Source organism: Epinephelus lanceolatus, chromosome 19 (assembly GCF_041903045.1).
Source record: "Epinephelus lanceolatus isolate andai-2023 chromosome 19, ASM4190304v1, whole genome shotgun sequence".
Lineage (NCBI taxonomy): Eukaryota > Metazoa > Chordata > Actinopteri > Perciformes > Serranidae > Epinephelus > Epinephelus lanceolatus.
The window spans coordinates 30,993,453-31,008,408 of NC_135752.1; the positions used below are offsets into that span (position 1 = coordinate 30,993,453).

The 14,956-nt window shown below is 42.1% G+C and overlaps 1 protein-coding gene across 2 annotated transcripts in view; it reads left to right on the plus strand.

Annotated features, from left to right (window-relative positions):
- Nucleotides 1–14,956, plus strand: part of igsf9a (immunoglobulin superfamily, member 9a) — a 111,866-nt gene that overhangs the window by 16,441 nt on the left and 80,469 nt on the right. For both annotated transcript variants that reach the window (XM_078161863.1, XM_078161862.1), the window contains exons 2-3: nucleotides 3,088–3,182; nucleotides 3,288–3,488. In XM_078161863.1, coding sequence (XP_078017989.1) covers nucleotides 3,122–3,182; nucleotides 3,288–3,488 — 262 coding nt within the window. In that variant the 5' untranslated portion in view covers nucleotides 3,088–3,121. The remainder of the gene's footprint in view (nucleotides 1–3,087; nucleotides 3,183–3,287; nucleotides 3,489–14,956) is intronic.

The window sequence follows — 14,956 nt, forward strand, 5'->3', positions numbered from 1 at the left end:
TGCCTCTCACCCAGTGGAGGTCACTCACCTCCATTGCTGCTAGAGTTACAGAAGCTTAGCATTTCAGCTAAATGCTTCACAAGTAATTGCCATTTGTAGCTGCAGTGGCTGTTGTGAAGCAAACACTATACTACTTTGAGCACTGTGCCACAGGAGGACTCAGATCTTTCTCTTAAAGGGCAACATCACCTGAATTAAGTAAGTCAGTATGCTATTTCCATGGCCTTGGAAAGTTCAGTCAGTGTTTGTGAACATGAGCTGCTCTCTGTCAAAGCCAGAAACCAGAGAGGATAAACTTGTGATGTCAAAGGCTGTAAAGTCTGGAGCTGCTCCACAGACAGTGAATGGAAGTTAAACGTTTTCTATTTTTATAACCAAATGAGCTTTATTATATCGTAGTGTTCTCAGCTCTGAAACAGAAAATGTACCCATATACTCAGAACATTCCCTTGGGTGCTCTCAGTGTCATCTATATATAACATCTTTCTCAGTGTATTGTCTAGGGAGCAGTTGTAGACTTTATACCCTTTGGCACTCTAGTTTTCAGATTGGGGAGAGAGCTGGTCATATTTACCAATATTTTTAACTGTTTTAGATCATAACAATTCTTAAACGGTCATAGTTGCCCTTTAAGTAAGTACTGCAATACCACAGTGTAGAAATACAGTGTTTCAGGTAAAGGTCTGCACTCAGAGTTTACTTAAAGTGATACTTTGGTGATTTTCAACCAGCTCTGTATCAAAACAGTGTGGGTAGTATGTGTAAATGAACTGTGGTTAACTCGCCTCCATCTAACCAGTCCCCTAGGTATCCCTCCTCGCCCCTGGAGGAGCTTCGATGGCTCTCCGCTGTTGCTTGAACTACAGGCTGTACTTCCGCATTTTCATATTGCTGCCACCAAGGACACAAGGAGAATAGAAGTCTGCCTCTCTTTTTGTCTAACAAACTCGAAATCAGATCAAACAGTAAAACCAGGCAGTGCCAATCAAACATGTATTGCTGTATTACTTATTTCTTGCCTACAGTGTTTTTAGAAACATATTTTAGTGCTATGTTTAGCTGTAATGGTGCGTTGGTTTTGTACTCAGAGGTTGGAAGTCAGAAGTGGGAATGACTTCACCTCCGAGTTGACAACAGTTTTTGCATTCTAGTTGACAACGGTGGACAAGTCAGAAAAAAACATAGATGCCCGCACGAAAGCCTTTGTTGCCCTTGCTCTTTCGGAGTATAGACAGCTTCAAAACCATCATGCACTCCAACTGATGAACGCCACAGATGAGGCTGACCTAATGTAAAACAAATAAGATAAAATTGCTATAAACAGTACTTTAGCAGAGTGTGTGTGTGTGTGTGTGTATGTATGTGTCTGGCAGCCATCTTGAATTTGTAAGTCGGGGTTGATGCGGTTGCTCTGAGTTTCCGAGTTGGAAATCTGATCTCAGGGTGCGTTCAAGTTTAAACTTCCGACTGGGAACTGGGGATTTTCAACCTCCGAGTACAAAACGAACGCACCATAATAGTGAGAGTTTGGAAACAGGAAGTGGGGGTCATACTGTTTCCTGCACAGTGAAGATGGAGGCCAAAAAACTAGGCAGCGCTGATCAAATCTAAACAAAGATTCTGTCACTGGGTTATCTATTTCTCTCTTAAAATGTTTTCAGAACAATCACTCATCAAACAGACATGTTCGCATTACATCACCCACCAGCGGGAGCGTTTATTGATCTGGTGTGGCGCAGTGCATTCTGGTAGTTGTAGGTTTTCTCCTTCTTGGGCAAAAGTGTCCTTTTCTCAGTTTTCTTTGGTTCTGTGGCTCCAGTTTCCAGATTATTTGCATCTTTCTGCTGCATAGACATCCTAATTTTATTAAAAGGACATCTTTCTGCATTGAAATACCTCTTTAAGTAAAAGCAAAAAAAGTATCAGCCATAAAATATGCATCAAGTACCAAAAGTAAAAGTACTAATTATGCAGACTGGCCTATTTTAGAATAATGTATATTATATTATTCTGAATCTGTGAAGTAACTGAAGTTATCAAATAAATGTAGTGGAGTAGAAACAAGTGGCAGAAAATCGAACTACTCAAGTAAACGTACTTAGTTGCTTTCCACCACTGCTGAAAACGCAGTGTTATTGTTGTGTGTCCATGGAGCAGAGGCCCAGTATCTGCCTCTTATCTGGCACACTTCTCAATGTTTGCTTTTGTGAGTGTGTGGACATGTTAACCTTTGCTCCTTACAAGGGAGTGCTGTAATTAACTCAGTTTAATGAGATGCTGTTGTGTGCTAAAGCAAACGAGGCTGGACGGCGGTGCGGCTGTACAGCTGATATCAGCCCATTTCCTGTCAAATCTGACCTTAACCAGCAGCAGCTGTGGCCCGCTGGAAACGGCCTGCATGATACAAGACCTCCCATCAGCATGTGTGGCGTTAACTAATTTGGAGAGCAATTTCATACAGCTGGTAGCTTCTACCGTAGGACGTGATTTGGCGGTAAAAATGATTGATGCCTTCTAGTGTGGGTGTGTGTGTGTATCTTAAATCTGACCTATCATGTTCCTCCCTCCGGTTTACCGATAAAAATGGCAGCAGGGCTTGTTTTGAGCGGCATGAATCGTTCGCAGCATCTTGACATTAAGTTGCACTCCTTGATGCCTTACTATAGCCTCCGCTCCCATCAGCTTAACTTATCTCTGTCCTTGAGTGCTGAGTCTCCTGGCTGCTCCAGCCAAATGTCTTCATTGATGTGCTCTAAATAAAACACTTAGATGTCGCTCCACACGTGACTCCCGAGAGATTTATGTGACATTTATGACATTTACTTTCAGAAAAGGATATAGGGCCAGGGAGTTTTCTGGCAGCGGAGACGGCTCTGCCCATTTGTGTAATGATATGGGATGAATTCCAGTTATTGGAAAGCTGTATAAAAATCTGAGCGCTCCTCTCCTCCTGTCTGTAAAATTATGACAGAAGCGGCAGCCCTGCTGTAGCCTTTTTAGTTTGGAAATCTGTCACAGATGGCTGTCTTCTTGCATGCGGCCAAGGAAGTAATGTGATTGTGACAATTGTGTGTCTTTTGCCAACAGATTGAACATGCTGCAGGTTGTATGAGTGACAGATATGGGGTCAGCGGGATCATATTTGCAGACTTTCACTGTGCTGGCACTTTTTTGCCTGTTTTGTAAGTATCTCCATCATTTGATTTGACAGAAATTTTGCAGCTAAACTTTTCCATGATATATATGTACACCTTAACTTGCTATTCTGCTTCTGACACACCTAACAGTGACCGCTGAAGGTGCGAGGCCGGAGGTGCGTGGAAAGGTTGGAGGCGTGGTGGAGTTGGAATGTAGTTTTCCTCCGTCAGAGCCACCTGCTGCGTCCTTGGCGTCCCTGCGTGTGGTGGAGTGGGTTCGACGGGGTCTCGACATCCCCGTCCTGATCAAATTTGGATCCTACGCACCTCGCCTCCATCCACAATATGAAGGTGAGCATCTAGAGAATAAATCACAATACCTAATCTAGCTGAAAATTCAACCTTTCTGTTGACTGTGATTGCTGTAATTTTGTGTCATTGTCTGAACCAGCATGTCGCCTGCATATACAAGTCTGCTCTACATATGTAATATATAATTCTGGTTATTTTGAACCTGAGCTTTCAATGTTATGGCTTGATAATATTTGATTTTCAGACTAACTTGCTTACTGAGCTTCACTCTTGTGTTAATGTCGTGTCGAAAGAAAGTGAAAAAGAGGGATTTTGTACACTTTAACTTGCAAGAAGATCCTGATCCTGATCCTGAAACATCAACATGACAAATACTACCAGCACACTCTATCTTATCATAATAATATATCTGCCTAGGAATATGTGTCGGCTGGTAAGTAACAAGAATATTTCTGTACAGTAATGCCAGGAACATATCTGAGGCAATTTACATATAGTCTCACATTTACATAGAAATAAATGTTTGTTTAGTGTAAAAGAAAAAGGAATATCAGCCAATGTATCGTTATAAAAAACACATAACCAACTCATAGTACTGTAGATATTTGCCAGGGTCTATTTGCAAGTCCTCACATGTTTAAATAAGCAAGCACTGATATTTATGAATGAAACATAGACTACAGAGAACACTGCAGAGCTACTGTGGACCTAAAAATGTCACAAAGATGGCGTGCAGTTACAAGCATGCAGCTGATAGTAATCTCAGCCATGTCAGCAGCAGGGCTCATTGGAGGCTATGGATGGCGATGTTGGTCACTCAGTCCGACACTTTGGTCCAGACTGAAACGTCTCAATAACAACTGGATGGCTTACCATGACAATTTGTTTTGTCTTTTGGCATCATGAGGTCAAAATAAATTTCATTTTGTTGTGTCAATTTGGATTTACGACCAAATCAAAATGAATGGCATTCCTATTGCTGTCAGCATTACTGTTGTTTAACAGGCAAGTGTTAGCATGCTAACATGTTTAACTTAAATGGTGAGCATTCATTTTTGGCAAGGTTGCATGCTTAGCATTTAGCTCAATGCACCACTGTGTCCAGGGGCAACCTCAGAGAGCGGCGAGCATGGCTGTAGACTCTTTAGCCCCTTTCCACTGGACAGAAACCCAATAACAACTGGCTTTTGTTTAGAATGGGAAAGGCTACAACTGGCATTCGATCATGGGACAAATGACTGCAGTAGTTGAAATATGACACCTGGGTGGAAGTGTTAATTTTTGCTCCTTTATTTGAAGCAAAAGAGAGACTGAATAAGGAACATAAAAATGCTGCTTTCTGCTATTAACTAACCCTGTTTTCAGGCACATTTGTGACACTGAGTCTGACTCACCAGTAAAAACTAGGAATGCACCGATATGGATTTTTCAGCCAATACCGATAACCGATAATTTTACATTTTTGTATTTCAAAAAGAAGTGTATAACTGATCTGACCTAACCAAATCAAAATGACATCACTATCGCTAACACCACAAGAACCAACAACAGTTCTGACTCATCACATGACTAGCAGTCAAGCCTTTGAAAAGCTGGGTGTTGTGTTCCCATGTTTAAAAAACAGCATAGAAATGCTCATTTTAGTGGAAAAATGGCATTGGTCTTGTTTAAACAACCAATATAAATTGAAGCCACCACTACTGTTGTAGTGAAAATAAAACTGTGTTGCCACAATAATCAGAATAACTGGCCTTAATGCCACCGTATATGTAATTCAGGAAATGTATTGCTAGAAATTCAAATGAAGGTCTTATTGCAGTCCGTGTGTGTTTTAAAAGTTGTGCTTTAATATATGTTTGGGTCTTAGATTTTATTGTAAACCAAAAAGTCAAACAGGGACAAAACATGTAACCACAATCAATAGCCCACAGAAATGAGGAGCACTGAAAAAAGTTAGAATGAGGGTGGTTATGACATACTTTATTTTCTCCCACTGAAAGAACGTAACCAGTATCTGGATCCCAGAGAATATTCAGTACCGCACCTTGATGGCCTTTCCAACCAGCCACAGTGGGAGCTACTTTTAAAGGAGCTAAGACTCTCGCGTTGCATCATCATCCATTGTGCACTTTCTGCCCACAGCTCCAAGAACAAAGAGAGTCTGTGGGGAAAAAGATCCTCAATGGACCTGGAATACCTTTGTGTAGCTCCTGTTATCCTTTAAAGTCACAAACAATGGGACTAGTGTGGACAAAAGGAAAGCATGTCTGGGTGGCTCAGATCTTCCCTTTGTCAGAGTCGTTTTTATTTTCCATGAAGCTGCCTGAAGAGAAATTCAACCTATTGACCTTTCCAACGGCTATTTGAATTTGCCGGAACGCCATGTAGGGTTTTGAATAAAATGCAGTTTTTGAAATAAACTGCCCCAGCAGGCACGATGATACCACTTCAAAAGGGTGAAATAAATTCCTCCTGTTTAACATTCAGGTGGAAGCAGATAGCAGACAGCTAACTACCACCTGTCATTGATTTTCAGCAAGTTAAATACTGCCGGAAAGCAGACATCAACAATCAACGCTTGGTATAACAATGAAACAATTAGAGATTTAACCTTTTAAACCTTACTTGCTGGCTGTTGCGTCAGTCCTTACAAATTCATGCTGTGCAGCTAAACATTTTCAGACCCACTGCACTTGATTCTAAGCTCTAGTGGAGATCTCAAGGTTCTCGAATATACCGGAAATGTCAGGCTGAAGTTTTTAAAATGATGCAAAAGACATCTAGAATACTTCCATTCAATGGAGTTTGAAATATTTCTCTCAGTGTCAGCACTCAGACAGTGTGGGATGGATGGGTTTCCCCAACTACCTATAGGAAAATAAACAGAGTAAAAGGAGTTAACCCACTCTGCTCCAGTGTGAATATTTGGAACTTTTCTCACTCTCATATCATTATAAACTCATTAGCTTTGGGCTCCGGCAACTTAAGGCCTCGATCACGCAGGTTGCAAAATGCGAGGCGCACCACACAATTTTTTTAATCACATAAATTCGTATCTAGTTCCTAAAATGTTGAGGCAGAGGGTACTTGCTGTAGCTCTGGTTGAGGGTGAGAGGCTGTCAGCAAATAGTTTGTTGGGCACAGGAAACCGGAGATCTGTGTCGGTACATGAGACCCTAAAAAAGAGGGTGGGTCATGAGGAGTACCACCAGTTGGTCCAGGAGCTTCTCCCCAATGATGGCCATTTTCAGGCATATTTTCAGATGACTCAGGGGCAGTTTGACCACCTGCTGTCTGTCATCAGACCAGCAACTGCTACCACCAGTTTCTCCTCCATTGTTTACCAACTGTAACCTTGTTGTTGTGACCACCACAGAAGGCCCGCCTCTCAAATCATCTGATTGGACAATGGGAAAAAAGATGATGAAAAAGAGATGATGTGAGCAGACGTTGCGCTAGACTTTTTTGTCGCTGGTCATTTTGACCGACAGGGTCATAAAAATCCGGTCATAATCTATTTTTACTGGTCATTTTAATTTTCGTTTTTAAATGATAATAAAGATATTCAAAGACATTTAGTTTTCATTCGTTCGTTTTTAATAAATCCAACAAGCAAGTTATAAAGTGTGCATTAATAAGGACATGAACGAAAAGATGAACAGTCACATCCACACACCCGTGCCATTAGGCTTCGCCCTGGACACACCGGACGGCACTGACGCGTCTGGTGTGTCCAGGGCGTTATGTAGTTATGCCTGTAGGCTCGGTGACACAAAATTAAAATTGTAATGAAGTGATTATGGTATTGAAAAATGTGTTCAGTTATGCACTGTTGTGTTTTTTTAAATTATAAACACGGTATTTTCTCCTCACGTTCCTCAGTGCATGCTGTTATTTTATTTTGAAAATTGGCCGAATTCTCTCGTCTTTTCTGTGTCCGACTTCCTGTTTGGTACGATCTGCTCGATCCAGCTTGACAGAAGCGCTCGCAGCTCGCGTGAAAAATAGACCAGATGCCGAACTGAAGTGCTGCATCCGCGGGCGCTCCGCTCTGCTCAGTGGTCTGTGTGGACAGCCAGATAGGTTAACATGGGTGCTGACTGAAACTGCCTCCGCTGCTGGGCGCTGCGCTTCGGTTCCGCGTGTGTGACCAGGGCGTTATGTCAACAATGTTACATGAAGCAGATGAATGACTTTTTCTCTGCAGTGTGAAAACGGCAGCCACTTAAACCACTGACTGTGCACTCTGGCCAAGTGGGCAGGGGTGGTAATTGCAACTGGTCAAAATGACCGACGGCCTTCAGATTTTCCGGTCATTGTTGTAAAAAAAAAAAAAAACGGTCAATGACCGAGAATATCCGGTTAACGCGACCCCTGGATGTGAGGTGCGTTTGTGCTCTGAGTTGGAGTTCTTTAAACTGGAGTAATTCACAGCACTATGGCAAAATCGGCAGGCACCTAGCACACAGAAACGTGAGGCGCATCGCAGTGCAAAAACAGCGAGCAAAAATTAATTCTCAGTAAAAACGATTACAAAAAGCTGCGTCCAGCTGCTCAAATGCTTTCTGTGTGTTCAGGGCCAAAGACGGGCATTTGCTTTTATTTTTTCCAATATTTTATAGAATATTATAAAATTATATAAAACCTTTTACCCCCCATTGTCACACTGTCTAGGACACAAGGAGTAAGCAGAACTGTGACTGCAAGTTTCATGAAAAGTTTTATAGATAGAGCCAATCACTGTGACGCTGACAGCAACAGTCACTTGCAGGTAGTCAACTGGCAATTTTGCTTGCATCTTTGATAAACCTAATACTGCTGTGGAGAGGGGCTGCAGCAAAACACATTTTAGCCACCTAAAAAGATCAGTATCAGTGTTGTAATATTTTCACTGCTTTACACACTAACCAATGGAGGCAGCAGTAGACCAACAACTCCTATGTAAAATTATTGTTTTTGTCAACGGAGTCTGGTGGCTTTGAGATAACTGCTTCAGTCTCCCGTTGGTAAGAGCTGCCTGACAGCAAGATAAAGCTGTGAATAGCACACACTTGGTCTGCAGGTTTCTTGGTTGCTAAAATAAGCACCAGTTAAAATAGAAACACTCCATCAGGTCTGGGTCCAGATAGGACGGCATATGGGTTCAGACCCAGGGGATGGAGATGGGTGGCAGGTTAACAAGGGTGACATATACTGGCCATTTTGCTAACAAGGAGGATGGCAAACCCTCTCGTCCTCTCTCACAGCGCCTACTGACTGCAGTGACTGTGTTCAACATGCCTTCCAGTGTCACTGAGAGGCCAAGTAACATGTTTTTAATAGTTTTTGAGCAACAATAAAACTTCATTAATAGTATAGTGATATCTGACTTTAGCCCGAATCAAAGGTGTGATGTGACCCACCATTTTCTAATTAACAATATAAAATGATTGACTCACACTCTCAATTGTTTTTGTACTTTAGATGTAAATAAGTTACCAGAGTGCAGGGCTGTTTATCTGGTAAATATTATTAATGTTTTATTATTAATTCATTATTAATGTGGATTAATGTTTTTGGCTCCTGGACTCGTTTCATTTTGCAAAAGTGGTCCCTGGGCAAAGCAAATTGTGTCTCCCTGGTATAGAATATTGCCAACCTTATCCTCCAGGCCACTGTATTACACTATATTATAGTACATACAGAAAGATCTTTGGTATCACAGATTCATTGGTTGTACTGACACACAGTAAAGAACAGTAATCATTCCATTAAGGTATAAGTTTGTCAAAGGATCAGAACCTGTTTTCAGCTGAGCCAAGGCCTTTTCTCGTTTGAGCTGAGAGCCACTCCCTCGCCCCAACCTGAGCAGGAAATATGATACAGACATTTACATAGCAGTAAAGTCAGGGTGAACCTTCGCTGATGAATTATCGTAAGTGGGAGCAGGGCAGGCTTTAATTCTAGCCCGGGCTCATAAAAGACAGTAGCCCTTTTGTCGCTGACTGTGAAGACGATCCTTCAACGTACACTGATGTCACACTTCATTACGCTGGGCGTCCGTTCCAGAAGAAGCAGGGCAATATACTGGTAGTAAAACCCCTAAAAATTTGCCCACCCTTTTGGCCCATGAATACACTTCACTCAGCTGTAAAGCATCCTGCACAGAAAAGCCCTCTTCTTTTTAAAAGGACAGGTATGCTAATCACATGCCTCTCCGGTGACAAACAGAAAGCTGCTGTTCTTAACGGACACAAAAGGTTTGAAAAAGATGCTTTGTCCAATCTGATGCTGAGCCTGGGCTTTCTCACAGGTACTGGCTGGTGTGGGAGTAACAGGTGCAGCATGGGAAACTAACGCTTTAGAGGCGGATCGAGTGGTGTGGATTTCACCTCTTCGGGCCACAAATGTTCTCGGGTGTCTCAACAGTTTGGCTTCCGGACCCAGAGTCCCACTGCTGCTTAGCTGTTTTGATTCAGGTTATCCGAGTGATTCACTGTGCTGAGGCTCTTTTATAAATCCACCATTCCTGTGGAGCTGGAGGAGCAGCAGTAAGTTTTGGCATTGAAAAAAAAAGGCTTTGAAAAAGAAAACTTTGACACTGAAAGAAGTTCAGCTGAAAAATAAAACACAGGGAATGAAAATTATTTAGATATTTTCTGCATTCTGAAGTGTTTTTCAATGATCCTGACAAGTTCTCTCCATTGTATACAGATCATATGAAAAGCACATTGTCCTTGCACCTCCTCTTAAGCCCCTCCACTCAATGCTGCCCGCATGCATGTTTGTTTACTCTTCTGTGTTGTGTTCAACGAGAATGCATAAATCTGTAGCCCAATGGAGCTGGGCTGATGTTAGCCTTTTTGGCTAAATGAAGAGGTCAAAGACGTTTTGCTAATGTATGGTAGTGTTGTGTCGTTCACGACTATCACAAATCATTCAAAAGAACGAATCTGTTGAGTGAACGTACTGAACTGAATCACTTCCGGAACTGATTTGTTCATTTCTCAGTTCAGTTGAGCTCAGCAGCGAGCGTGCAGGCCGGGAGTGGAACTGCCGATTCGGTCCGTGCGAACAATGAATCACTCGTGAGTCGCGAGGCAGCCAGGGTGCAGGGAGGGACTCCCTACCGTGTGACGAATCACTCGGTGAACCAATCACTTGGTGAACCAATCACTCAGTGAACGAATCACTCGGTCAACGACGTAACCTTGATCCCTGAGTGATTCAAATCATTTCTTCTTAGTGATACACTTTCATAGGGACTGTTTTCTCCAAGCTAACGGCTAATGTTGCCAGGAGTCAAGCCACATGAACACAATCACACACCTCCCCATTGTTTTAACAGACTTAGTTTCCGGATAAACAAACTTAAAATGTTAGGTTGGCCAGTAATGAGACTCATCAGTGCAGGGCAGACGCAGCAGCAACTCAACCGTGTATCAGTTCAGTGAGTCGGACTACGCAGTACACAGTCAGGGCTCCTTCCTCCAAGCACTGAAGGATTCGGTGAACAAATCTTTTTAATGAACTGATTCTAGTGATTCAGTAACATCTAAAGAACTGCTTTGCCCATCACTCATGTATGGTGTCTGCAATGTTACTAATTCTACGTATAATTATACACAGAATGTTCAAATTACATGTAGCAGTGGAGAATTTGCTTAAAGACCTCTTTGAGATGCATTTTTTTACCTAAGAAAAATTATTTGACTCACCGGTAGCGAAGGAGGCCGCCATTGCTGTAACGTCATGCCACGTCAACTGGGGGTCCTTGGGTTGCTACATTCCGCACGACGTTCCGAGTGAAAAATTGCGCTCTTATCACTTGTTCAAAGCACTTTTCCCCCGAGTTAATGGTCGGGACCTCGGAACCTCCGACCTTATGAACGCCGCTTTAGTCGACCAGAAAGGTCACTTGTTGGCAAGGTGTCTGTGAAGATTCTCAGTCATCCAGGTCATAGTAATCATAAGTGCGATATCGTAGGCAACTGGACTTGCTTGAGTTTCTTGAAGACGTTTTACCTCTCTTTCAAGAGGCTGAACTGAAGAAGCCTCTTGGATGAGAGCCGAAACATCTTCAAGGAACTCAAGCAAGTCCAGTTGCCTACGATATTGCACTAATGTCTTGTCAGCAAGGTTTCATTGGAGGCTAAGTCGCAGGAAAAAAAACCCATGAAACTCTATAAGGAGCTGCGCCATGTCAAAATAAATCAAAACCTATATGACTGGACCATGTGGGAATTTAATTTGAAAGGACAGACACAGGAAGTGTCCACGCTCAGCAGTCAGACAGGAGTCAGGTTAATTTCCAGGGCTGGTAGCTGCGGTTATTCCACAGGCTAGTTAATAACATGACGGGCAGGAAATCCAAAGTGTGGGATCATTTTGAGAAGGTGAAGGATGAACCCAAGGTGATATGTCAACTCATCTTCATTGGTCGACTACAAACATGACGTATCATCTGAAACATGGAAGTAGCTACATGCCCATTAGCCCACAGCGTCATTAACAGGCGGCTCGCTCAGTGTGTGACGTGCACTTGTAGATAAAATGTAGGCCTATATTAATGAAGGTTCATTAGTACGGTTTGTATTTCTCTGTAATGTAGCACAGTGTTAACAATGTTACTGATACTATTCTTTCTCACACCTTCAACTCAAACCATTGTGTTGCCCCGCCCAAAATATATCATTTAATAATTAGATTAATATCGTAAACATGCAGGTGACTGGTCGACTAATGGCACTAAATGACTACTATTGGTCGACTAGGAAAATTCTTAGTCTGGGGCAGCCCTGGTGCCAATGTTTCCTTTTTCAAAGTCATTTTTTTATGTCAAAACTTAGTCACTGTTTTAGCTCTGTACACTCTTTCCTCTTTGTCACATTAAGAGCATAAAAATCGAACCTCTGTGATGGCCGGCCGCCTCATCCATCAATATGCTTTGTGTTTGACCGTGTGTGCAGCTCCTAAAGTGTGAGATACATTAGATTGCTCCCTCGAGAGTGTTAAGAGCTCAAATGGTTTCAATGTATTTGTTGTAATAGAGCAGTAAAGATGAGAGGATTAGTGTCTGCTCTGTTAACAGGACAGAAAGTCCCTCAGCACTCATACAGCTGCTGACTCTATAAAAAGTAAATACAGCTGTATAAATGCAGTGTTCGCGAGCTCTTCCCATGCACATCCCATCACAATCAGCAGGAGCAGACTGTGTGCGCTCCTGTAACATTACACACAGTTAACATGGCTAATATGCTTCCTTTCCCACATGGACAAACATGAGAGTTTGCACTGAGATTACTCGTGTTTGTCACAGCAGCAGTCTCAATTCAAATTCGATCACGATCACGCGGCGGGGCTTAATAGAGCAGCGAGGAGTGAAACCTTATCTGCTTCTTTCACTAACCCAAACCTGAATGCCTCCACGCAGCTCGCCAAGAGCTGACGACATCCCTCGGAGACGATGTGGGCTGACTGCCCGTGAATATCACATTCTCGGGGACATAAATGTCGCAACGAAGTGATATTGAATTTAAATAATTCCTCATACAGAGGCCTGTCCAAACCAAACGAGACACTTTCGAGATGATTCCCCAGAAGACTTTTTTGTCATTTAAAGACTTCATTTCCAAAATGTTCCGCATCCATTTTGGAAGAAAGAAAATCAATACCTGTGGTGCATCCGTCACTCTGAATAAAACTGAGAGAAGACACAGTGTTCCTTTTGTCATTAAAGGGTCTGCTTCCTGTTGAGCTTTAAGAAGACCTCAAACCTGCCATCGTTTCAAACAATAGCTGATGTCGTTTGAAGCGTGTCATTTTGAATTGTTTTCTGCAGTTCAAAGCTCCAGCCTCGTCACAATCCTCTGCGCTTTACATGAAACAGAGAACAGAAAACCCAAATACAGGCATAACATCAACTAAACACAACACCGGTGAAGCAGTGATAACATGCAAATGGAAGCTGCACAGAGTGTGAAACAAAATTAAGGATCCAGCATAACAGTTTTGCTGAAATTATTAGAAGCCTAATCTGTCATTTAAAAAGATTTTGCAAAGGATCTCACTTCCGAATGCTTCTTGATGACTTCACACAAAGTTTTTAATTTGTATTTCAGTTGAATGGAGATCATTTTTCATTTCTCCTTTTAAAGCAATTGTGCTAAGAAAGATGATGACCCCCGCATTTAACAAGCTATTCTACTGTGAAACCAGCCGAGTCTGCAGACTTTCCAATTCAAACTGCAGCTTTTCATTTGTAAAGAGTTGTGTTTCGTCACAGCGCTGAATGGTTTTGTGTTTCTCTGTTACCTGAGAGCGTATTGAGGGATGAAGCCCTTGGGGGGGGGGGGGGGGCTCAGTTGGAAACAGTAAATGCAACGACCAAATGGGTGTGTGGGTGTGTGGGTGTGGGCGTGTGTGGAGTATCAATGTGTGAGTGTGTCAGCGTTTGTGTGCATGTGTTGAACTGATAGTGTTTAGTTTGGACCTGTCAAAAAGTGAGCAGAGGGAGGATGAGAAGGGCAGAACATGAGGAGGAGGAGGAGGAGGAGGAGGAGGGAGGAGTGTGTGAGAGTTGTAGGAATCATTTTCACTCTTATTTGGTTACCTGCATGATGATCTGTGGAATGATTCCAGTCTCTTTTCCAGCCGGGCTTTTAATTATGTTTTTTCTCATTGATATTAGTTTGAAACAAATTAAAATCAGATGTTTTAATGATTTAATGAGGATAAGAAAATCAAGCATAGGAGCATTTATTTAGTCTATTTAAACTCTTGAAGGAAACAAACATTTGTAAATCATTTAGTCATGCTGTGTTACAGGGGATTTGTCAAGAAAACACGAGTTGTGTTCCAAATCGCATACTTTTTTTTCTACGTAACCTTTAAAAGTGCGTACTGTTGCATGCAGTGTGCACACAGTCAGGACATACTACTTCCTCATTACGCTGCACCCTGAACTTTGACCCTCTTGCTTTTATATCCGTTACCATGAAGATAAAACAAACGGCACTTACCAAAGTCCGAATGACTCACTGATGTCATTTCCTTTTTGTTGTCATTTTGTTCACTTAATCAATGACTATTCCTATTATTACTATTCGACTGGTCATCATTTACTTAAACAAGCTGTCATCTGTTTGCGGCTCAGTGGATGTGACAGTTCATCCACTGTGCAGAGGATTGTGGGTCAGAATAGCCAGAGAAGCATGCCGGCTTACATACTGCTAAATCGGACCAGATGTAGTGGAACATCCTGGTATTTTTGGCATAATGCATTTGACATACTATGTACTGTGTGGGGACATACTAAATCTTTTTCTGGCATACTATATAGTATGGTAGTATGGGTGTTGGAACACACAGATGCATTCTCACTAAAAAAAACCTTGGAGATGATTTTGGTTAGTATTGGAGTCTGGTTTTGAAGAGAGCACAGATGATTTTACTTTTAGCCCTGTAGAGCCCAATGATAGAAAAATAACAAGCAATTTTTGCATCTTTCAGAGAAGCCTGGAAATCCA